The sequence below is a fragment of the Salvia hispanica genome, chromosome 4 (assembly GCF_023119035.1).
Source record: "Salvia hispanica cultivar TCC Black 2014 chromosome 4, UniMelb_Shisp_WGS_1.0, whole genome shotgun sequence".
In the NCBI taxonomy this organism is placed as follows: Eukaryota; Viridiplantae; Streptophyta; class Magnoliopsida; order Lamiales; family Lamiaceae; genus Salvia; species Salvia hispanica.
In genome coordinates, this window is record NC_062968.1 from 20258333 (window position 1) to 20282560 (window position 24228).

General features: G+C 36.2%; 3 protein-coding genes across 5 annotated transcripts; all 3 read right to left on the reverse strand.

The window, feature by feature from the left end:
• Positions 1 to 3706: 3706 nt before the first annotated feature.
• Positions 3707 to 12181, reverse strand: LOC125223760 (exocyst complex component SEC10b-like). The gene is made up of 25 exons (XM_048127047.1): positions 11988 to 12181; positions 11574 to 11642; positions 11227 to 11472; positions 11077 to 11151; positions 10847 to 10948; positions 10649 to 10699; positions 10407 to 10512; positions 10030 to 10140; positions 9675 to 9766; positions 9145 to 9310; positions 8994 to 9070; positions 8702 to 8800; positions 8528 to 8618; positions 7910 to 7995; positions 7587 to 7757; positions 7359 to 7412; positions 7140 to 7265; positions 6922 to 7014; positions 6688 to 6834; positions 6194 to 6291; positions 5875 to 5959; positions 5390 to 5448; positions 4219 to 4317; positions 4054 to 4137; positions 3707 to 3968 (listed from the first exon to the last, which is right to left on the reverse strand). The coding sequence occupies exons 2-25, from the start codon at positions 11640 to 11642 to the stop codon at positions 3902 to 3904; spliced, it is 2454 nt and encodes an 817-aa protein (XP_047983004.1). The 5' UTR covers positions 11988 to 12181; the 3' UTR covers positions 3707 to 3901.
• Positions 12182 to 12747: 566 nt separating this feature from the next.
• LOC125223005 (BTB/POZ domain-containing protein NPY2-like) lies at positions 12748 to 17040 on the reverse strand. 3 transcript variants are annotated; one of them, XM_048125948.1, is made up of 6 exons: positions 17025 to 17040; positions 16499 to 16588; positions 15662 to 16195; positions 14874 to 14943; positions 13538 to 14722; positions 12748 to 13453 (listed from the first exon to the last, which is right to left on the reverse strand). In XM_048125948.1, exons 3-6 carry the CDS (start codon positions 15721 to 15723, stop codon positions 12881 to 12883), a joined length of 1890 nt encoding a protein of 629 aa, XP_047981905.1. In that variant the 5' UTR covers positions 15724 to 16195; positions 16499 to 16588; positions 17025 to 17040; the 3' UTR covers positions 12748 to 12880. The 3 variants fall into 3 exon arrangements, with proteins under 3 accessions (XP_047981905.1, XP_047981906.1, XP_047981904.1); XM_048125949.1 differs by having other exon boundaries at positions 15662 to 15891; positions 16856 to 17037; XM_048125947.1 differs by having other exon boundaries at positions 16856 to 17037.
• A 3002-nt stretch (positions 17041 to 20042) lies between these two features.
• On the reverse strand, positions 20043 to 24085 carry LOC125218449 (transcription initiation factor IIA subunit 2). Its single transcript, XM_048120119.1, has 4 exons — positions 23955 to 24085; positions 23712 to 23864; positions 23052 to 23102; positions 20043 to 20418 (listed from the first exon to the last, which is right to left on the reverse strand). The coding sequence occupies exons 2-4, from the start codon at positions 23838 to 23840 to the stop codon at positions 20278 to 20280; spliced, it is 321 nt and encodes a 106-aa protein (XP_047976076.1). The 5' UTR covers positions 23841 to 23864; positions 23955 to 24085; the 3' UTR covers positions 20043 to 20277.
• Positions 24086 to 24228: the final 143 nt, after the last annotated feature.

Here is a 24228-nt window from a genome sequence, read left to right on the forward strand (position 1 = left end):
GTAAGTAGGTTCCATATTCCACTAATTTAATTCACTCAAATTTTATTATAAAACCAATATAAAAGAATGAGTCCCACGTTCCACTAACTTTTTAAACTAATTTTTCTTTACATTTCTTAAAACCTGTATCTGGTTAAAGTGTGACTCCTAATCGGAGACGGAGAGAGTACTTAATAATATGTAAATCCTATGTAGTGATATGCATTAATGGAATTGATTCCGAAACAAATACAAAGTGTTGAAAATCTCAGGAACTCAATTCAAAAATTGACATGAAACCTGTTTCAAAAGTAAACTCACTAGATGACAAATCTCCAAAAGTTGTCCAGCTCTTCAAACAAACAAAAAACTAAAAGGGAAGAAAGAAAAGCTGCCAATATATGTAAAAATGAAAGGGATATTGGCATCTAATATTAGGGGTGAGAAAAAAAATCCGAAAACCGAATATCCGAACCGATCCAAACCGAAAATTTAAAATTCGGTTCGGTTTGTTCGGTTTTTCGGTTCGGTTCGGTTTTAAAATTTAAAAAATTTCAGTTTTTCGGTTCGATTCGGTTTGGTTGGAAATAAAACCGAATAACCGAAAACCGAATTATATTTAATTATTTATATATATATATTATTTAATTATAATCAAAATTATGCCCTAAATTGAAAGTTGAAAAATCACGTTTGTGAATCTGTTTCACATCTGCCGCTCTCCTCTCTCTCTAACAAATCCGCCTCCCTTCCTCCCTCTTCTCAGATCCGCCGCTCTCCTCTCATATCCGCCGCTCTCAGATCTCTCTCTCTAACAGATCCGCCGCTCTCCTCTCTCTCTCTAACCCCTCCACCAATCCACCACCAACTCCAAGCCGTCGTCCTCGCCTATCGCCCCTCCATCGGCCAGCTCCGGCCCAACTCAGAAGGTTTGTCTCACGCACCATGCCGACGTCTCTCTCGACAGCTTCACGCTGTCGTCTCCACAACTTCAGTTGAAGACATTTTGGTTGATGAATTTTATTGTAGAATGTGGATTTCATATTTGTATTTGTTAGTTGATGCCTTTCTAGATTATGGATATTATCAATGTTATGGTTTGTAATTGTTGAAACTTTCTGTCCTGATTTTTCGGTTTTAGGTTCGGTTTTCGGTTTTCGTTTTTTTGGATTTTTGGTTTTTATATAATTTCGGTTTTTTGGTTTAATTCGGTTTTTTTTAGTTCGGTTTTTGGTTTTTCGGATTTCGGTTTTCGATTTCGGTTCGGTTTTGATTTTAGCCTAAATTCGATTTTTCGGGTTCGGTTCGGTTTGGGCGAAAAACCGCACCGAAACCCGAATGCACACCCCTATCTATATCATAAGACTTTCAAAAAGTTGGGTTTTTCTCACGAACTTTAAAATTGGCAAATAATATCACGAACTTTACCTCTTGTTTGTTTTTTTCCACGAATAAAAAAATTCATGTTATTTTAATAGATTGAAAAACAATTTTGGAGGTGTACTTCAAGAAAAACTATCTTCAAAGATTGAAAAACTTGAAGCTCTCAAAATTGTTGTTGAGAACTTATGAAAAAAATCCGTTTATTTGAAGAATTTTTTCATTCGTGGGAAAAAACAGACAAGAGGTAAAGTTCATGATATTATTTGCCAATTTTAAAGTTCGTGGGAAAAACCTAATTTTTTAAAAGTTTCGTGATATTAGATGCCAATATCCCAAAATGAAAATACTACACTGATCACTGAGAAAGTAATGAATTACTCCGTTATAATCAAATTAAATTTGAAGGGTTAAACGATTATTGTGAAACTTATTGCACAATTTACAATTATCATTTTAGACAACTCCAATTTTGTTCTCTAAATAAATGATTATGGTCCCAAGTAAACAAATGATTATGGTCCCAAGTAAACATATAGTATACGCGTCGATAGAAAATGAGAAACAAAATGACGTGAATCCAAACCAATAGAAGGAATGAAGACATCCAATAAACCACACCGGAGCTAGAGTTCGTTTCAAACATCAATATACCTATCAAGATGGTGTCTAAATGATCTTCTAAGACTACCATTGTCTTCATCGTCAAAAGAGTTTCGCGTGAGTACCTTACACGCCTCAATCGGAGCCCGGAAGAGGAAGTTATGGTCGTTTTACGAAAGCCGCGCAGTCCAACAAGCAAAACGCCCGACTACATAGAGTTTGCCCGACTTGGGCAAGGAAAACGCCTGACCCGGGCGTTTTGTGCGAGTTGCGTTTTTGAACGCTTTTTGTCTCTCTTTTTTTAGAACTTTTATCCTCTTGTATAAATACCCATGTCTGGGGTTTTTGCCATTAGACTTTGAATATTGTTGAAGAACAAAGACTCCATTTGTGAGCACCCACCTTCATTTTGAAGATTTATCAAAATCTCTTGTGGTTGCATTCCAATCTATTGCCGGGCTTAGGTTGAATGTTAAGGTATGCTTGCTAGTTCTTGTCTTGCTAGTTGGTGGAGCCATTAGGTTTTTGTCTGTGAAAGTAGCCATTGGGTTTTCTTTCTTGAGCTTTAACCTAAATCATAACACGATATGATTTTAAATGAATATTTACTAAAATAATTAAGGAATTAATTAGTGAGTAAAAAACAGAATTAAAAGTCTAATTTGGTCAAAATCGGGATTAAATCCATTGACCGTTAGTTTTTAACTAAACAGTTAGTCAAGGACTAATTGCGTTCCGATTTGAAATGTACATGACCAAAAAATCCAAAAGATAAAGTTTAAGACCAAAATCGTAAAATGACCATATATTCAGGACCAATTTTGGTCTTTACTCTATGTAAAATGAAAATATCATACTGAGAAAGTAATGGATTATTACTACAATGTTTCTCCTAGGGAATGTTATATTGTTAACTCAATATTTAATTACTAACTATAACTAAATAATAGCCATTAGTTATTCAAATTAAGGGTCTAGATCATCAACCTCGAAACGTCAATACGATCAACAAAAAACGTTAATAAGGTATTAACGTCAATTTACAACAAATTAGTTGTAATTAACTTTTGAAAAATATCTCAAAACTTTAAAACGTATATAACTTTCTCGATTTAAATTATTTTTTCCGCACAACATATATCAAATTAAAGATAATTTCATATGGATTCTAACGAGTTCTCACTTGCATATTTTCCGACGTCAAAATTTGAAAAAAAATTCAAAATTTTTTAATTTTTTCGTACAACACAAATGTCAACATAGTAATAAAATATATCGATATAATACATATAGAATGTCAATATAAGCAATGTGTTAACATTTTCAAAGCATTGTGTTGATATTTTCAAAACACTATATTGACATTTTAATTCAAAACCCTAATTTGGTAGTTTTTTTTAATCTTTTTTCATTTAATTAATAAAAATGAAATTACACGTGACAAATTATAGACCACAAATTTTCTAAAATCCTATGATCTTAAATTAGTTGTAGTTAGCAATTAAATGATTAGTCAGCAATTGATCACTTCCCTGTTACTCCTATAATCAATTTAAATTTGAAGGGTTAAACGATTATTATGAGACTTATTGCACAATTATCATTTTAGACAACTTCAATTTTGTTGCTAGGAAAATTAGAGTCAATAAAATCAAGTACGTTCTCTAAGTAAGGGGTTATGGTCCTAAGTAAACATATACTATAAATGGGAAACAACATAATTATTTTTAGCATATAATTACTTGGAAGACGATCAAACCCTACTTTGGAATTCATCAAAACACATGAACATGAACACGAACACCTTTCCGCTTTCGCATAGTTCGTATTCAACATGTTAATATGTGTGAATAATCAATTTGTTATCACCAATGAATCACACAATCATAGCTTTAAATATAAAAACGATAGACCCTATTTCTGCATTGATTAGAGGTGGCTACCACAGAGAACTGAGTTTAGTTGCCAGCTTTGCACTCTTGTAATCGTCTCTGAGCTGAATAAACCTGAATTTGCAATCCACAAACTAATAATAAGAATAAGATGAGACGATGCAGTTTGATGTTATGAATCCGACACCCTGAGTCATACCTTTTTGCATCTGTTTTTATACTTGGGGTTCCTTCAAACAGCGACGAAATACTTTCAGGAGCGACAATAAACACGTTCGCTAGGCTGGACGGACAGGATGAAGAGAAAATGGTAAATACGGGACTGTTTAACTTGTTGGAGAAGAAGACATAAAAATTCACTTACATGCCCAACAGCTCGAATTTCTCATCTACTGTAGGAGCATTGAAACACCGAATGAAGTCTGCATACTCCGATATGTCACGCTTGAGCTGCAGTCCTCCACTGCATATTTTTTTACATTAGTCAAAATGGAAGAAAATGTGGGAGTTAGTTGCAACTTCACGTCTCACCACAAGATAAAATACAGTCAGGAATGAATCATGTAGCTAACTCATAGGGCTAGCGTGTGGCAGACATCGACTCTATGAGACCAAATATAGAGCCCTCTCAATATGCATTGACCCTATGGAGCTCAGGGCAGTATTATTTTCCCGTTCAAGCTCATTCACGGTAAAGGTTCCTATTTTCACGATCAATCTATCTACTCAACTATGACTTTGAGCTTCTTACAGAGTATAAGATTATGAATTTTCAAGATACTAAGATTAGTTTAGATATACTTTGTTAGCCAAGTCAATCCTCCTACTAATATTTTGGTTATCCATCTCTTAAATATTTAAAGAAGTGGTGGTCTAGGATGGGTGTGTGTCACTCCCATGGTTGTTCCTGATTACATCCAACGTCATGCTCTCGCCATCATTGATTCAGGTGCCTGCAAGAACATCATGTCAACTATCTCTATCCACCAAGCCCAACCCTTGGCCATATTCTCTATCATGGATCCAAACGGCTATTTCTATGTTTACTTTGGTTCAGTGTGTGTTCCTACAAGTTTCCTTGGGTGAAGCTGATTTTAGTTCTGTTTCCCATGGATGCATGGCCCCTATTGTTGGACATCGTGACAGTTGAGTTGAGCTGCTATGATGGTTGCATATCTCTCGTATGTGTTTCTTGTTTTCGCTTGATCATCATGTAGCTCGTCCCTCTTCCATTGATGAATTCTCCAACATTTTATCAGAGATTCTCCCTGGTGGCTTATGTCCTCTTAGAGATATTTCACTACTATACGAGCTATGCCAACCATGCTTCGTTGCATCACTAAGTCAAATAAATAAATAGAAACAGCGGGAAGAAAGTTTCAGGAACCAAATATGTTTATCTCCCTCCTACTTATCTCGTGGAATATTGTTGATGCAAAATTACAGTTATAGGTCACTCTCAGGCATGTAATCACCATCACATATGAAGCTTCAGTAGATATATAAAAAGAATTATAAAAGAGATCAAGAACTACCTCCAGTTGAAAGTGAACTTTTCCCAATGACTCATTACCAACTTGTGCAAGCGATTTCCCTGTAACATCACCCGTTTCAAATGTTATTTTACCACATCAGTTAATGAATTTCAAATAAAAAAATGAGTTAAACATTATTTTCATTTATTTAAGTAATTGGTTATATCAATATTAGGGGAATGAAAGCTAAATGAAATGAAATATATCAATAGTTCGGCAACATATAACAATTAACAACCCTGCGATCCAAAACAAAAGCCAATATCACTTCAGAGAATATATATTGGTCAGTAGACATCTTTACTGAATAGTGCCAAACAAGATTTTCGCTCTGTTTATGTCAAGAATCTCAGAGATACATACAATGAATTTACACTATAGTTTTAAAACACGATAATCACCGGGCTGCTATGAATCAAGTGTAAGCTAAGCCATCACATCCACCAGAACACTCTCAACTTCTTACAAGGAAACAATCTCCTTACCAGTTCAGTGAGGAATGCCTGTTTGTTCAAACCATCAAGAGCTGTGAAAGCAGACTCAAGTACCCGGGATAGATAGGCAATAACTCTGAAATTGGGCAGAGAAACCAGAGCTTAGTATAGAAGCAAATCGGACAAGAGTAGACCGAGAATGTGACGAAATTGAAAAAAATACTCTTTCAGAAAGACAAGAACAAGAAAAAAAGCACGTAAATGGGAATCTAATAATTGCCATACAATATATTCCTGGTATGCTGCCTAAAGAACAAACTTTAAATTGAACATCATATACACAAGGTAAAAAATGACTAAGCTTTCACACCTAGTGCAAGCATTTGTTGGTCGCTGCTCCGGACTAATGCCATCGTCAGATGATCGGAAATCTGCAGCTTTCTGTTCAGCTGATTGCAGACGATCAACCTTACAATAACTCAATAGTCAAATAAAACAATATCTAAGTAAACCAAAAGAGGCATGTAAAAAAGGTACTCCCTCCGTTCCCTCATAGTTGAGGCGGAACTTTTCGGCATGGAGTTTAAGAAATGAATGTTGAGTGTGTTAAATAAATAGATAAAAGAGTAAGAAAGAGAAAAATGTAGAGAGAATAAAGTAAAAAGTGAATAAAGTAGAGAGAATAAAGTAAGAGAGAGTAAAGTAAGAAAGAAGAAAAAGTTACTATATATGGAAATGACTCAACTATGAGGGAACTTCCTGAAATGGAAAAATGACTCAACTATAAAGGAACGGAGGGAGTAATAAAATTCAATTCTTAGAAAACAAGAATATCACACTTCCGGAGAGAATTTTAGTACTCACCTCAGCCATCACTGTTTCAATGCACAGCTGGAGCCCCTTGTAGGCAGCAGCTTCTGCACTGGACATTGCTGATGCCATTTCTTCACAGGCTGCAGCATGTGCACCCTCCACAGGCAGTAAGATTTGAGAAACGGAGTTCGCAAAAAACTGCAAAAGCAGAGTTCTTACTAGTAAGATTTGGCACAAGTTCTATAATAAAAGTCAAGAAACACGACTGCAAGCAAAATGACATACTTGTTGAAGAACAACCACACTACTTCCGCACTGCTGTAGAGCAAGCATAAAAGTTTTAAAACCACTTTCTCCAGCTGCAGCAGCAGTTTCTCCCTACATAATACCATGAAAATTCTAACATTAAAATAGTTCAAGAACAAGATCTGCAAATACGACATCATTTTTGCATATTGTAACCATCGAAAGACTCAAGAAAGCTAAATGTATCAAGTCCTTACTATAGATGTGGCTCCTGCAACTCTTCGACCCACACTAGTTCCTAGAACAAACCGTTCTCTAGATGCTGCAGCATCAGCCAGGCTTTCTCTCGCTCTTTCAAGGCCTTCTGTTATATATTGACCTACCTAAAGAAGAAAAAGGAATAAGAAGATGATAAAATAGTTTCTTAGACACCTACAAAAAGAATTCAGAGTACTGCAAGAGACTGATAATCTCGCCTGCTTCAAGAGGCATGTGAAAACGAGCCGAACGTTAGCTGCAAGAATAGTTTCCTGCACGATAGTAAGATATAATCTACTATTAGTTTAAAGCTATGGAACAATTTTTGCAATCACATAATGGACTCTCTCTCTATCTCTTAATGTTTGTACTCGAGAAATACCAGCAAGAAATTCTCAAATTTATGTAATTGATATCAGAATAAATAACAGTCGAACCAGATATACCTGTGTTGAAAATAAAGTACATCTGGATATGGCTTCTTCGTTCCAGTGTACAAAGTCTGTAACAATGGTGACAGATATCTGGTGTTGAGAAGATGCAATGGATGCTCCCTTGGAACGCCCAATTGTGCCCTTTGATTCAGAGGACGAGGACTCAATTCCTAGTTCCTCCATCTGAAGCATTTTCATTTTCACAGCCATTTGAAAAAACAAAGCATTAAGCTAGTGAGTATATGAATTGTGATAATAGCCACTAGGTCAGAAGGCTCTGTCTTTCTAAAGCATGAGAGGAAGACAAAGATGGCGATCCATAGTTTAGGACGGACCTTTGCCTTATAGAGTAGCCTAAGAGAAACCTTTTCATAATCTATATATGTATCTTTGTGGGGAAGAAAAAGTGACTCAGTCAAGCCTGCATAGAAAGATAAGATGAAGATTATAAATTCATCAATGTGCTATCTACAGAATCTGTTAATATAGCAGATAATATCTTTCAGCAGAAGGAACTGTTTTTTCCAATAAATATCTCTTGTGATGCCACACGATAAGATATTCAACAGTTAATTTATGCTAGCATTTTCTGCATAAAAAGTTTCCTTCAGTTAGACATTGTATCTTATCGTATTATGTCTCTGTCATTAAGAAAAGGTATACCAATATACAGTTGTGTCCAATGATAAATAGATTGCTTGATTTCTTATAATATTCTGAACATGACTTTCTCCTTTGAATTATTATCTTCTTACATGTGATCTAGTAGAGTCGATTCAACACAAGCATAAATACCATGATGAAAGAATCAAAGGAACATCAAACCTTTTTTATTTTTCCTGAATTTACATAGAATTGTACATGTGCACATAACAGAAAAAATATGTTCCCAAGTCAGAGGCTGAAGATAGTTGATGTTGTAGAAAATCTCTCAATAACTTTATATTATGTACCTTCAACATCCAAGTCACCACATCCCACGCTATGCAAGTCCTTAGAAAGTTCGAGCGTTTTCTCATATGACACTGCTAGCATTCTCAGATACTGAGGGTTATAAGGAAATTGTTAATATTTTTAATTCTGAACTCATAACATAATAGAATTTGCCAGCTGCTTATGGGACTCACTAATATAAGCCCTCCTTCTTCCTTGGAAGGTAGATTAACAAGAGATGGTTTCAGCAATAGCTTCTCAAGAAGATTAGGAACTCGGTCTTCCAGGACACGCTTTATGTGAAAAAAAAATCAATAATGTAGATACCAGATATCCTATGATCTATGCATATTTGAGAAATATATGCAAGATATTTGAGACGTCAGAAAAAAATGCAGTATATTTTGAAATTATCAATGACTTCAATCAAACCAGAATAATAGCCAGGTCTTGTTAATGCATGGAAAAATCAATCAGCCAGAATACCTGAACCAATATCGACATGACATCATTGGGGTAAGGAAATACTGCTGTTATGGTTTCTGCTTCTTTCTTTACAGTATCTGCAAGAAAGTAGTAACAAAAGCAAAATGAGTTGTCTATCCCAACTCATGAGACAAGGTGGAGTTTTTCATACCAGTAATTTCTTTGTACAATGAAGAGAGCCCTTGCCCAACATTGCTAGGAATGGGTTGAGATCCAGAGTCACCAAGAACCACTTGGACATCAGCATTCATGACCTCCAAATCAAACATTGGACGTAACCCCACATAATGTTGCATAACACTAGTACCCCTGTTGAACTGAATACAGACATCACTAGTAGTATTTCAGCTACACAATCAAGCAACATAAGTTATGCATATGTCGCTAAGATAACACCCTACAATGCAGACATTCTTAATGGCACATATCTTAATCTACAAGACCAGTGACCAATCCTTTGAAAGAAATAATATAAACATATGACAATAGTAACAATGAAGGTGATGAAGATAATAGCACCTAAAAGGTAAAAAAATAAATAGATAACAGATTGCACTAATTGATTTCTTAAAGTTTTCAGCTTCTTTGTCATTTTATAGACATGATGAAAATCCTTAGCGTGAATCTTGGACAATGCTCTATTGCAACAAAACATTCTGCCCGCCTGATTGAACAAATCACCTGCAACAAAATAATTGCACATTGTGCCATTGAACACAGATCCTTTTTCTGCGTGGCTACATCAAATCTGGACAGCAATTTGTTTTCCAGTTCTGCACACAATTTAGAACAAAAACCAATAATCAAAACTAAGCAAAGGGGGGATATTAGATTCAATTTAAATGTGTGCTTCAAGAACCAGAATTCAAGCGGTGAGCTTCATTTAAAAATTTATATACTTTGTCGATCGAACCCGATTCTGAAGCACAGTTACGCTAGGATATGCTACAACCATAGGCTCGAAGTCCTCAGTAATTTCAAGTTAAATGGCTCATATAGCCAAAAGTAGATCAGTCAACTAAAAACAAAATCATACCATTGCAATATTCCTGGAGATTACCAACTGCAACTTCCAATCCTTTGCTTGCTGTTGCATTTCCTGAGACAGTCATGGCTTGTCTTCCAGGATCTTCTTCGGCAAATGATCCTATAGTGACAGAAGTGACCAGAATTTTCATACTTTTGTAATCAAGAAAGAAATATAAATCACAGTACATGAATAAGAGGTTTATCTCAGTTCCAGGACATGATTTATTCAAATCATATGACAAGTTTCTGAAGAAAGGAACATGATTTAAATTACAGGAGATGGCTTTCAATTTACAGAAGACTTATTATACCAAGGACTTCTATGCTCAGATTTAAAAAAAAAAACTGCTAATCTCAGATTCCCATAAAAGGGTTTCATCTTACTCAATTTTTGAGCAATTGATGCAGCCTCAGATACCCGGCTATCATCTGAGAATAAAGGTGAGAGTTCCATTAGGTCACCAGGACTGCTGTTAAACTCCATCAGGTACTGCAGGATGAAGATCGCTTAGCACTATTCAAGATGGTGTCGACATTGCTAATCATCATAAGCCGAGAGGCTTTTATGGCTACACAATTGTGTAGACACATAGAGGTACATCTGAACCTTCTTATAAAGAGTCTACCTTGATATGATCTATTGTTTGAGTGGCATTTTCTCTCTGGGTGTCTGCACTCTGACAATAAGGATGACAATAAGTAATGAAGTAAGTGAAACAGCAATAGAAGAAGTAGCATCAAGTGTTAGATTAGCTTTACATGGCAATCATCAAATAAAAATTATAAACGAATATCTATACATGTAGAGTTGCATATGGTTTCACCTGAAGATGGTCCCCAATCTTAGCAGCAGTTTGGCCAACGCTCGATATGCGGGAATCCAACCTTGCAAAACTATCGAACAGGACCTCAACACGTTTTTCGAGCTGTGTGCCGCATGAAGAAAGAAGCAAAAACAGAAAAGTGCAACCATTAAGCAAAAAAGTTCAAGAGCCACCACTCTACAATAAAGGACATGCGTAATACATGCAATAAAAGAGCTAGAACAACTGACCTCAGAAAGTGTCTTACGGTGCTTAAAATCTTGACTTGCTACTTCCTTCTTGAGATTGTTGAGTTTCCCATCAATCTTTGGGCACACATGAATGTTAGAAAGGCGAACAAGTAAAAGAAACCGATAACCCAGTACTATGTTGAAACTTACCTTCTTTCTAAGATCAATCAACTGCATACCCGAATTCTTGAATAGAGATAACAGAGCATCTACTTCGGGAAACAACGGACTTGATATTCCTACCGAGAATTTCGCAGCTTCTGAATGCGTTCGCGTATGACCACGTGGCATAACATCATTTACACTAGCTTTTTCAGAAGCATCTATTTCTTCTAAACACGATGGTAAGAACTGATTTACTAACTTCCGGAACAGTACATCAAATGAAAAGTCACCCTACATTATACAGGAGAGCGCATAGAAGAGCAGCCGAATCAGCTGCAGTTCACGTAAAAGTGATCAAGACACATACACTCAAAACACAAACTAGCCCTCACCTTGAACTCATCAATGCTCAAAATTATTGCAGAGGCATCAATCGTTGCACCATTTTTCGTCTCTTCCATCTAAGAGAGAGCAAAATATGACAAGTGCTATCAAGTATGGCTTGGGAATCACCGACTAAATAAGCAAATCAGAATCGATAGATGTAGGCCTACTGTTATTGGCTAAAGTCAGTAGAAGGATGTCTATGATAAATAGCCTTTGCATAATGCGACAATCGAAAATAAAATGGTACATTGAGCTGAGCAAACGTGCTTACATATATCACAAAATCAAATCATTCACTACATACACGAAAAAAAACCACAATGTGTTCTTAAAAATGGAAATCACCGAAATCTACAGTATCACTCAGCAATAAAACATCAAAATAGAACGAAAATTAAAAAATCCAACTGGAAATTCACCTGAACGGTGTTGTTGGAACCGCGAAGCTTCACAGTGAGGAATCAATACCAAAAAAGGATCTAGCGCGAAATTTGCCGCAAAATGTTTTGCATGTATCTGTTTAGGTGCATTGCGATAGAAATCTGAACCACAATGCGAAGAATTTCAGAGAGGGAAACAGAATTGACAGCGATTTCTGGAAAAATTTTAGCTGCCGAAGAAATTCTGGGGTTTTTCGCGCAAGTTTCATCAACCGTTGCGCATGAAAAATAGCATCAATTACTTTGACCGCACCGAGTAAATCTAAAACTGTAAAACTAAATAGTAGCAGTACTATTTACCGCTGTATATTTCTCAATTGATTCTACCTTAAATTTTCCCATTTCGTTTTGATTTAAATAGTAATCTCGTTATATGTAAACCAAGTTAAGATATAACTTAATCCAATTTTACATTAGACATATCACCAAAATAAGTGAAATGTTGCATTTTTATATATTAATTTTACAAAAAGTATGAATGGCTAATGGAGGGTGGAATCTAATAAAATGAGACTTCTAATGATGAAAATATCAAAATGACAAAATAAAATTCGTATTATCGTACGAAATGAGTTTTTAGTTTTACAAGTAGACCAATGCAGTCGAAACTTGGTACTTTCTTCGTCCACGATAAAATGTTCCACTTTGAGTCAGCAATGAGTTTATTAGAAGAAATTTTTACATGAATTTGTTATAGAAAAAACGAGTTTCTAGCTTGTTTTGAGAGCACAAGTTGTAGTAGTAATAAACAGCATTTACTGCACTAGAATTAAGACTACAAGAAGCTAAATTCGACGCTTAATTAGAATCCAAACTAATCTTGTAAAGAAAGATCCATTAAAAAGAAAGCAAAAACCAGATCTTTCCTCTCTCTAAGACACAGAATGCCTCCCTTTCCTCGTCGGCGTTGACTTCGCCTCGTCGTGGATGCCCGAGCCGAGACTCTCCGATGAATCGGACCCGCTGTTCTCCGCCTGCGCCGCCTTGTTCGACCAAATCTTGGAGAAGATCCTCTTCGACATGATCAGACCCTTCATCTTGCTGATGGCGGCCCTGTCCGAGTTCCCGTTCATCTTGCTCTCCCCGTTGCTCCTCTCGTGCATCGCTCCGTTGCCCACCCTCAGGGAGGCCAGCTCGCCTCTCAGCGCTCTGAGCTCCTCCGACGAGGCAACAGCGTCCCAATCCTCGTCGGTGTTGGTTGTCTGCGACCGGGAGCTGCCGTAGGAGCTGGAGTTGAGCTCCTTGATGGCCTTGGGTAGGTCCGGGGTGCTGCTTCCGGAGGAAGCAGAAGCCCGGACTTGCTCGAAAAAGAGTACCTGCACCACCACGCGTAGAGGGAGCCTCTCGTTCTGCACGGCATGCATGCACGCCTCCGCGGAGAGCTTCTTGCAGTCCATCAACCGGCATAGCTTCTTTCGCTCGCTCTTACTGATCCCGGGGTGCACCTGCGCCATCGTTCCACACAAGATTTTCAACAACTCGCTCTAATGTATCGCAACAAAGCAAAGGTTTTCTTTTTTAATGTTTACCTTGAGATATGTATCAACGGCGCGATATAGAGCATCGTGGGAAGGCCTGGGATAGCCCGAGACGAGCTCTGCAATCCCGGTGAAGGTAGCTAGTGGTAGATTAGGATCCTTTGCAATCTCAACAAGGTAGCCGTCTACAAGCTTTGCCACCATCAGTTTCGAAGCTTCGGAGAGAATCCCGGGCCTAACGGGGCTCGACATATCTTGAATCTCACCACCAACTTCCATCTCGGCCATGGAGTTCTTGTCTCGTGTCACGAATTCCTCGAGTATTTTTGTGACCACATGGACATCGTACATTGTCTCTTCCCCGTCAGAAGCTCGGATCAACAGATCAGTGACGGAAGCCTCCTCCAACTGACGCCCTATCCTTTTCGCCAGCTCCATTTTGACCGTCTCTCCTGAGTCAGCGGAGATGGACGCTTTCAACAGCTTGAGCAAAAAACTGCACGAGACGCTGCCCTTCTCCGCGGGCAACAACCACACGATGGTGTCCAAGATGTTGCGATACTTGGCCAGATCATTCTGTTGGATAACGTTCTTGCCAGAGCCGGGTAGTTTACGGTAAGCATATGCTTTTAAAGCCTCTCCGATCACCTCACTAGATACAACTTGTTTGTTCTTAATAGTCATGATGATCTTCTTGAACAAATCTATGTCGAGCTCGCACAAGTCCTCGACCCACCAGTCATTCGGGACCATTCGGTTTCTGAGGGCTTCCCAGCCGGGGTCGTTCCCATTTTCCTCAGCAATCTTCTTCCGGTTGTATGTGTAGGACCAATCTACCTTAGATACATGAACGGACGCCTTGGAAGCGATAGCATCGATGCACTGGCTGATTATCTTTGCTTCCTCGCTCAACGGGGACGTGGATTTCACAGTCTGAACAACTATGATGGAGTCCTTCCAGCTCCTGAAAATCACCGAGTTGAGGAAAACATCGACCTTGTAGATGAGGTTGCCTTTCTCTACTGTCTCATGCATCTCGAGATACTCAGCAGCACAACGGCTTGTAACAACGTTATAAGCATTTAGGGTTACAGTCATCCCGTAACAAAACTTGGCACAAACTTCAAAGGCGCTGGCACCACCTGGAATATCATCAATATTGACCTCATCGCCATTTCCATCATTACCCGAAGAAACTAACTTCTGTAACCGTGAACATTTAGAGAGAAGAGGAAACTGCACATTTCATTTTAGCCAAAAATCAGTATTGATGTCATAGTTATCTGTAATAGTAGTATGTAAAATAGATGATCGGCCTATAAATACAAGCATTAACGAATAAATTACAGACATAATTTCCATTCGCATATTTGTAAGATCACCATACCTTGTGAAGGTAGAACTTAACATCGCCAATGTAAACGATAATGTCGGTAGCCAACTCACTAGCCACATATCTGCAAGATAAGAGTGTTTTAACATTAGGATATTCTTAAGTCGATCACCACCTTCACGAATACACTCACAAAAGGAAAGTGACTGTAGCACGATGGTTCAAGAAGCTTTGAAGTACTATTAAAATAGTCATAGTCATTATTCGGTTTCATATGCATCAAATAATTCAGTTGTGTATGCATTTTCCGGGGATGGGTCGAGAGCTTCAGTTGAAAAGCTATATATATTTGTCCTAAAAAATTGTCGAAAGCCATGAAATAAGTCCTGCTAATAAATCATCCAACTCAACAGGGACGAAGCTAGAGCTTAAAAACTTGGGATACAGCCCATAAACAATCTTTTTCGAGTTGGCAAATGCACAGAAACATCAAAAGGAAAGAGTAAAGCTTCTTGGAGCAAGAACGGCGACTTAGACAAATATATTGCTGTGTACACATAAAAGGAGAGAAAGAGGGGGTGGAAATTGACCAACAACCATTATGATTTTACTAATCCGGTGATAGCGACTGAATTAGCCCAATGTTTCATACTTTCACCTTCCATCAAAAAGCTAAAAGATAGAAAGTGGAGACAGCAAAAAGATAACAGGAAAAGACATATAATACAAAGCCAAACAAAAGAAAAGAAAGAAAAGATTCACATAAGTTCAGCAAGCATACAAAATCATTCAAAGGAAGATACAAAAATCGAACTTAAGAGGAAGACGGGCAGAGATCTAACCTGACACTGTTCCCATCGGTCTGAAACGTATCAGGCTTGGATCCAAGCTTCATAAACTTCATCTTGCCAGACTTGAAGATCTATTCTCACCCAAATACTTGAAGAAAAAGGGGGAAAGAACACCACAATGCTTCCACACTACTCAACTGAATACAGCAAAATGCACTAGGCCGGATTGACTTTCGAGCATTTCCAACGATCCGACAGGGCTTGAATCGAGGAGAGAATCCCTGGAAATGGATAAATGCAGGAGTGGGGACCAATTTTCTCAATATAGCCAATTTCTTGAAGTTGTAGAGGGGAAAAAGTGATGGGATCTAAAAGAGGCGAAAAGATAAATGCTTCGTGCAACCGAATCTTGACAACCAACCGGGCAAGAAGCAACTTTTTATTCACTTTCTAGAGAGAGGATATGGAATGGGGGTTTAATACAGATTCAGAGTTTTTAAAGAAATGGATCACTTGAATGGGAAGAGAGCTACAGAGGAGGCTGTTTCCTTGGTCGGCGGCAGAGCCCACGGAGTCCGGAAGCACCTAGTGAGCAAAGGAGACATCACCAACAGGCTTACACACTAAATTATTCCCCAAAACCAGAGATAGCTGCCACTAACACCCAATCTAACTCCACCCAGCCACCCTCCTACTATTTCTTTATCTTTCACTTTCTCTCTCTCTCCCTATTTCTTTAATCAGCATAAAGATATACAGGCAAAAATATGCATAAACAAACAACAAGGGATCCTAGTGCTCATAAAAGGCTTCAAGTTCCAAATCTCATAAAGAAATCAGAAAAAAACATAAAACATGTGCACTATAATTACTGTGACAGTTCAAAACCTGCAACGGAAAACAGCATCTCGGTATCAGATGAATCAACCACCAAAACGGTAGACAATGAGCATCTCTCCGTATAGATTTTCACTGAGGCTGTAATTATAAAAATGGAAGGATCGCTTAGTACATAGGTTTTCTTCAACAATACTACTCTATTAATGAAAAATCATAATCTCAGGAACAGAAGAAATAATCAGAAGGCCATCAACCATGTGGTGTGAAAATCATGCAAGAATCCAAAATATAGTACTCCTACTAAATTAAATAAATTTCAAGAATGAAGTCAACAGACAGAACCCAAAAGGCACTCTCCATGTAAACCCCCAACAAAACCCAATGGTAGAAACACAAGAAACCCACCTCAAATAATGAATCAAATCAAAATGTGAATAAAGATGCGGTGGTTAGCAAATGTGAGGAGAAATAAATGAGGCCGCGTGCTGGAAACTGAGTTCTAGGCCGAAAAGATGAATCTTTTTAGCACAGACACCAACAAAGAAAATGGGGATTTTGCTGGCTATGTGCTCACCAGTTTTGCTGGAATAAGCCTTTCTTCCCCAGAATTACCCTTTTTCATTTATGAGCAAGGACAAAGTGAAAAGGTAAAGGTTAAAACCTCAACAGTAGCCCACTCATTTAAGAAACTCCACTTGAATGATCAAATTTAAATCAAATGAGTTAATCTACTTTTTTTTAAATAAAATACAAATGAAATAAGTCAAAATAAATGGCCATTCATACTACTCTCTCTATATGTACATCTATGGAGTGATAGTTCACTTAAACGGTAAAGTTTACAAAAATTTGATAATTCGTTTATGTTAGAGAGATTGGTAAAAGATATAGAACGGAAGACTACTAGTGTTGTGAACGGAAGAGTATTCCTACTCATAAAAACGGCCACAAATGCAACTAGAGAGACATTTGAGAAAGAAGATTTGATTCTTGCAGTAATTTGTATAGTCCTTTATCTGAATTAGTTAGATTATTCTTTTACATTTATATTGATTTGAAATCCTTATACTATTCTTGATTTCTTGTGAACAATTTCTCTTTTCTTCATCGTGCATAATAAGTGCGTTTCATCTAATTTTAATGTAACTTAATAATAATGGTAGAAGCCCAGCTTGATCTTCACGTTGTACACCCTAACGACAAATTTAAAATACTTTGGATTGGATGTTGGATTTGATCATTAGAAAATCACAACGGTCAAAAAAATATCTTTTATCATGATCATATTCACTTTTCCAATGTATTATTCTTTCTTGTATGAATGAACACATGTATATTAATTATTACTCCTACCATATATTTATGAAGTCAAACAAATGTCTGACTCATCCACCTATTATATTTATAGATTATAGTATGATTAAATATCTTAGATTCTAATCTAATTAATAATTTTCATCAATTAATGTAATTGGTTATTGCACTAGTTTGCTAAATTTGGAGCTGTTGTGACTTATGACCATTTTAGTAAAAATTTATGGATGTTTTTTTTTTAATGATATACCATACATTTATATTTTATCATCAGAAAATTTTATTAGGATATACCTCCCACTAAACCTGAGAATTTTACCAATGGTAGTAGGGAACTAGGGATATTCCTACAAATCCTAGACGTCAATAAAAAAAAAAGCGAGCATAAATAAAAGATCAAAATACTGCAGGCAACTTATTAGTCCCAAATCCAAGAAATTTTGGTTGTACAATAAATTATTAAAATGAAAGGAATAGATCTGATGAATGTCAAGGCTTCAAATATTAAAATTTCAAACGGCATCTGCAGATACATTTAATGTAGTTTGACTACATTATTCCTAATTCCCAATTTTATAAGTTAGCTACCCATACCACACCGCTAATGCATGTGACAATTAACTATAGTGATTTATGTGATTATGAGAACACTTCATATCCAATATATTCCATTTATAAAGTAGTTGTATTTGCAGTAAAAATAATTATATAAAAAAATCTTTAGAATTTGAACTTATAAGTTATGCGTTCATCTAGTAAGGGAGTCGTATGGTATAAGTATTATATCTTCGATAGAATGTGATAGCTCATGCATAGAAATAGAATTTATAAACAATTGTATTACTGGACTCTATACTCAACAAATATTGTACATTGGTTATAGCTCAATTACAATTACTTTTTAATTCAGTGTAATGTACTCCCTCCGTCCCGGATAATTCGTCTCAGTTTTCCATTTCGGTCCGTCCCACATAATTTGTCCTATTTCACTTTTACTCTTTTTGGTAGTGAGCCTCATATTCCACTAACTCATTCTTACTCACATTTTATTATAAAACTAATATATACATTCCACTAACTTTTTCAACCAATTTTTCATTACAATTCTTAAAACCAGTTTCCGGTCAAAGTGACCCGAATTATCCGGGATGGAGGGAGTAATTAATTAATAAGTTCATGTTAGAGTTTTCATGTTCCATGCATAAAAAATATTTGAACGTTTGTTTATTACTAGTACTAATGATTTGGTGCAATTACTTTACAAGATTAGTGTAAGCACCATTAGGAATAAAAAAGACATATAGTACTCTTAAATTGATGTAGCTTTTAATCTTATTAATCTGATAGCTAGCATAAACTCGAAAGTTTAGACTTAAATTTGTAAATTCTTAACTCAATTAATGCGTTGTCCAAATAAATAGTATGATCCAATATTCCATGGATGGAGACATTCATATGATTATCCACCATCAAACAATAAAGAAATAAAATAAATAAGTAGAATAATTCTGCATTCCTGCTTTAGGTTTACAGACAAAATTGAATTCGAAGTAGAGGTGACATTTAATAAAAAGGCTGTTATGCGTATGAACAGTCTAAAACAAATAGCTACAGTAGCAATAAACACGTAGCCTTTTCCTAACGTAATAGAAAAACACACATTCATTAATGTTTTTTTCAGGAAAATTCAAATGATTAATAAAAAAAGTATAAGTTTGATTTCAGATTATAGAACTTTTACTTTAAAAATATAATGTATTAAACATTTATAAGTTAAATTAAAATTTTATTTTGATTTGAAAAGAAAGTACGCTAGTAAAAGTTTTATTGGGCTTAACATAAATGCTACTGCACTAAAAGACTACTGATCAAGTATGCATAAACATAATCTATACATGATTAGGTCGAAAAAGCAACACTATAATAATTGATTTTAAAGGCAAATCATATTCATAATCTCTACTAAGCCTATAGAAGAGTATTTGCAATTTTGCATACATAAATTAATATTAAGATTGGGGGAAAAGGGTCAATCCTAATGTTTAATTCAGATACATACCTAATTGTTTTTTAGGTAGGATCACAATTTTGTCGATTACTCATGCCCTTTATCTCTGTCTTTCTTCTACGTGTCAATACACATCACAGTTAAGTAATTAACAATAATATTTTTCAATCAACCAATTAATCACAATTAACATTAATATATCCCAATCAAGTGGAAAGGTGCATTTAGTTCCCAATCTAAGTAAAGATAACACCTGAAATTCACAAGATATACAAATAAAAAAAAACACTCAAGAAAACAGAAGTCTAACCCCAAGCAAGAGAGGTCGATTACAAGGCACGAGCCATTACAGTGTACATCTTATTATGGCTGCACGGCGCCACCACCGCGGTCATCGCCATCGAATAACTCCCATGTTTTGTAAGTTTCTCTTTTCTTTAGGCCCATTTCATCAGTAAAAGCAGATAAAAATGGAACTTCATAGGAATTCCATCCTTGTGTCCTTTCACTGAGTCAGCAGCTTCGAATCACACGCGACTATCTTGACAGACCCGACAGTTTCCTGGCCTTCCTCGCTCTTGATCTGAGCATTTTGTACGATGAAGGTCCAGACGTTGTCACAGAATCTGTAGGTGTGAAGATGCCCCTGTAAAACATGACGAACGTCACAAACGGAAAACTGGACTGCATATATGCATACTTTAGCAGTTCCATGAGAAAGAACATGGACACCAAGTTGTTGGACAAAAATCCATATAACGTATATATAAAACCGGAATCATCCCTTATACGTTAAAGCTATAAAGCTCGTCAGCAAGGACTGCTCAAGTTTAGTAACCTAATTCATTGCAATCTATGGTGCCAAGTTGTGTGTACTGCTGACCGCAACAATGATAACAATGTACGAAGAAAATATGTTAGAAATTCTGTACTCAGGCTGTCAACACTAAAAAATCATCAATCAAAACAGAGAGTATGTACTATGTAGACAACTGACCAATTAAGAAAAAATTGCAATTTCAGTACAATACTTAATTTAGGACTACCGGAAGGAAAAGTAGTTCGAAGACAAGAAAACTATAACATGGATAGGTTTCAGGCAGATGGTTTCAAATTATACTGAACACAGCAAAAAACAGAAATTATACAAGAACTAAAAACATCACTGAAGACAAATTTGACAAGAAAAGTTCAGTGGTCATTGGATAAATTGAAAAACAGCTACTGGCCAAATAATTTCAAAAAGCAAAATCACTTCTCAGAAGGTTCAGCCTAAGATACATGTTTCTTTAAAACCTACCCAACTCAAGTCACTCAAGTCTTTTCAGAACAACAATAATTTCCTAAAATAACAAAAACTGATGCAAAAGTTTATAGGCAGGGATAATGTTAGATTCTTGAGATATCCATAACAGAATACAAAGCAGAACAAAAGAAAATATGAGACTAGAAAATGAGAAAATATGGACTCCAAAAAAGGGGCAAAAAGACAGAAAAAGTAGAGTGAACTACATAAATAGTCCCTGATCTCTCGGGAATGAATTAATTTAGTCCATGGATTTTAAAAATAGCATGGGATATCCCAGAAATTAGGGTGTAATCACATTTTTGGTATTTTTCACTTTTTTTTACATATTTTGGGACAGAAATACCCTACAAGGTATGAAGGGCATTATGTACATTTATAATTCTGTCAGGTTTCAATAATTGAGCACCCCCCTTCCACGTACTTCTTCTTTACGTTTTTCATTCTATGAACTGTAAAAATACATGCCAATTGGAAAAATACGATTGCTTATTATAGAACAAATAAGGCCAGCAACTAAATATACATGGCAATTGGAAAAATACAATTACTCATTATAGAACAAACAGTCAAACACTCTCGAGATATTTGTAATTTTGCTTTAAAAACAATAACATAACCAAATCAGTCCCGGGGATTTGCAACACCTGTAATCATGGATTAATAATAAATGTATTTTGTCCTAATTAAATTTGCTTGTGTATTTCTTCAATCAAATGTGATACAGTCAAAATAGAAAAGAGATCAATCACAAATAATACAGAATTGCAGCCGCATAATTTTAGGCTTAGGTTTTGAAGAAGGAGAGAGAAATTCATAGAATAAAAAACATAAAGAAGAAGTGACGTGGAAGGGGGTGGCACTCAATCATTAAAAACTGACATAAATGCACTTATATGCCCTTCATGCCTTGGAGGGTATTTCAGTAGCAAAATATGTAAAAAGAAAAAGAAAAAGAAAAAGTACCAAGAATATGATTACACCCTAATTTCATGAATGTCCCATGCTATTTTTAAAGTCCAGGGACTAAATTTGTTCATTCCCGAAAGATCAGGGACTATTTATGTAGTTCACTTAAAAAAGTAAGCCCAAGCAAAGGTGCAACTGCACCCTAGGAGGTAAAATTATTTACTTGTTCTCTCAGGACTAATTCTGCAAGAATAGTTCAACAAAGACGCACAAACTCAATGAACTAAATCGACAAGGAAGCAACTGTGTACATAGGTTGTACTGGTAATGCCAAATAGGTGGAACCAAGTAATTCAACTTTTATCTCCATCAAAACCTAGTCATTGACCTATTTTAATGTGTTATTATAAATGTTAGCTTGTTATGCTTACAATTGTAATGACGGTAATTTATTTAACTCATATAGAATAAAGATTGTTAAACACCACTCTTACTTCTGATTTCCTATCCACCATTCTCACTTTTGATCCCTCATCATGCTAAAAAGAGAAGACCAGCATTTTAAATCAAGTTTGATCAACTATTCAACAAAAGTTTGAGTGTTCAATATAAGATTATATGATATGGTTTATAAAACCTGCACTCCTGACCCAGAAGACTAGAGGAGCAACATAACTGAACAGCTTCCTCCTCCTACTAGATCTAGGGGAGAGTACACAGAATCAGCTCATTCTTGAATCTTGATAGATTAGCAAAACTCAGAATCATTGTTCAAATTTCATGTTCTAACCAAATTCTCGACACAAAATGTTTATGATCTTATAAACAACTATACTCTTATGAAACCCTTCAAGCATGAGCATCCCTATTGAAAATAAAGATGCACAAGGGAAAGCTATGCGAGAATTAAACCAACAAGTTTAGCTTAAAAAATAGAGGAAAACACAGACACGCAAACATCACAAAATCAACTCCTCCCATCAATAACCTAACTTCAATTATAATGTCAGAATAACAAAGGCATGGATATTGGAAAGAGTTAAGGAAACTCTTGTCTTTTCTACCTTAATTGAAACCTTGTTCTTCACCTCATTTTCCAGAGCGTCTGTCATTGACTGCAATCGTGGGGGCAAAAATACAAAAAGAAAGATTTAGTCAGTGACATGCACAAGGATAGCATTATGTCGATGTTTGCAAAGTCACAAACACATATTTATATCCCTTTACTGCTCGACCATCTGATAATAAATGTCACCATTAGACGATCATGGAGGGAAGGAGGAAAATTTTACCAAACATATTAACCATTTACCTTGAAGCCTATTCCTGAATATTTCAAGTTCATAAATCAGTACCATTTGTACTCTTTTCCAGTCTTAGATTCGATTGGTAGGAGAGTGTTCCATTTGTGCGACAACTTCCATGAGGCCCAAGTTTGAACAGATCTTTTCCACTCTAACACATTAATGTAAAATCTCCTTTTATAATTCCCATCTTCACTCTCTCAACACATTACTCTAATCCAAATCGGGATCCAATTATTACTCCGTCATTTATTAACTTCAGCCTTTCATTGATATTTTCCAACTTCGCGTCACAAATTTACAATACAATCATCGGTTTCTCCAAATCAATTCAAGGAATCTCTAAACACAAGCATAACGCATTGTAGGTGAATCATAATTAGCAGAAATTGAACCACTAATCACAGCGAAAATAGGAACCTTGTCGAATTGGATAAGAACTTGAATGGCGAGTTCCGGGCTCAGCACTCCACTAGAAACCATCTGATCCAGAGTTTCCGTCAAGCACATCCCGATCGTGGATCTCCTGTACAGCTCGAAAGTCGCCATTTTCCCCTAATGATACCACTGTCCCTACACAAGATGTAAAATTAAAGTTAACGAAACTCGCAAATTCACACACGCAAACCCTCCGAATTGAATTAAAGGAAAAATCAAGCATACAGAAAGTTGATTTTTGGGATGATTTTGATCGATGATTGTTTGGATAATCTAGAAGAGTTGTGTGAGGGCGTCGATGCAGAGTGATGGAAAGTAGAGAGAGAAAGAGAGGGAGGAGAATTGGGGCTTTTTATACCCTATATTTTGTAGTTGAAGGATTATATAGACGCGTGCTTTAAACAGTGAGAAAGACGATAATGCCCTTAGTCATGAACATTAGTCATTCAAATCGTATATCTACTATCAAAAACATTAGTCATGAACATTCTAATTCAAT

Excerpts from the sequence above, each read along its gene's own strand:
- LOC125223760 (XM_048127047.1), bottom strand. The coding sequence starts at position 11,642 with ATGGAAGAGACGAAAAATGGTGCAACGATTGATGCCTCTGCAATAATT. Across the intron at positions 8,619-8,701 it reads AAGAAGGAGGGCTTATATTA|TATCTGAGAATGCTAGCAGT; the intron begins GTGAGTCCCATA and ends TATAACCCTCAG. Across the intron at positions 4,318-5,389 it reads AAGTTCACTTTCAACTGGAG|TGGAGGACTGCAGCTCAAGC; the intron begins GTAGTTCTTGAT and ends AAAAATATGCAG.
- LOC125223005 (XM_048125948.1), bottom strand. The coding sequence starts at position 15,723 with ATGAAGTTTATGAAGCTTGGATCCAAGCCTGATACGTTTCAGACCGAT. Across the intron at positions 14,723-14,873 it reads TTAAGTTCTACCTTCACAAG|TTTCCTCTTCTCTCTAAATG; the intron begins GTATGGTGATCT and ends TGAAATGTGCAG. Across the intron at positions 13,454-13,537 it reads CCGTTGATACATATCTCAAG|GTGCACCCCGGGATCAGTAA; the intron begins GTAAACATTAAA and ends ACGATGGCGCAG.
- LOC125218449 (XM_048120119.1), bottom strand. The coding sequence starts at position 23,840 with ATGGCGACTTTCGAGCTGTACAGGAGATCCACGATCGGGATGTGCTTG. Across the intron at positions 23,103-23,711 it reads TTCTTATCCAATTCGACAAG|TCAATGACAGACGCTCTGGA; the intron begins GTTCCTATTTTC and ends CCACGATTGCAG. Across the intron at positions 20,419-23,051 it reads AGAACAAGGTTTCAATTAAG|GGGCATCTTCACACCTACAG; the intron begins GTAGAAAAGACA and ends CATGTTTTACAG.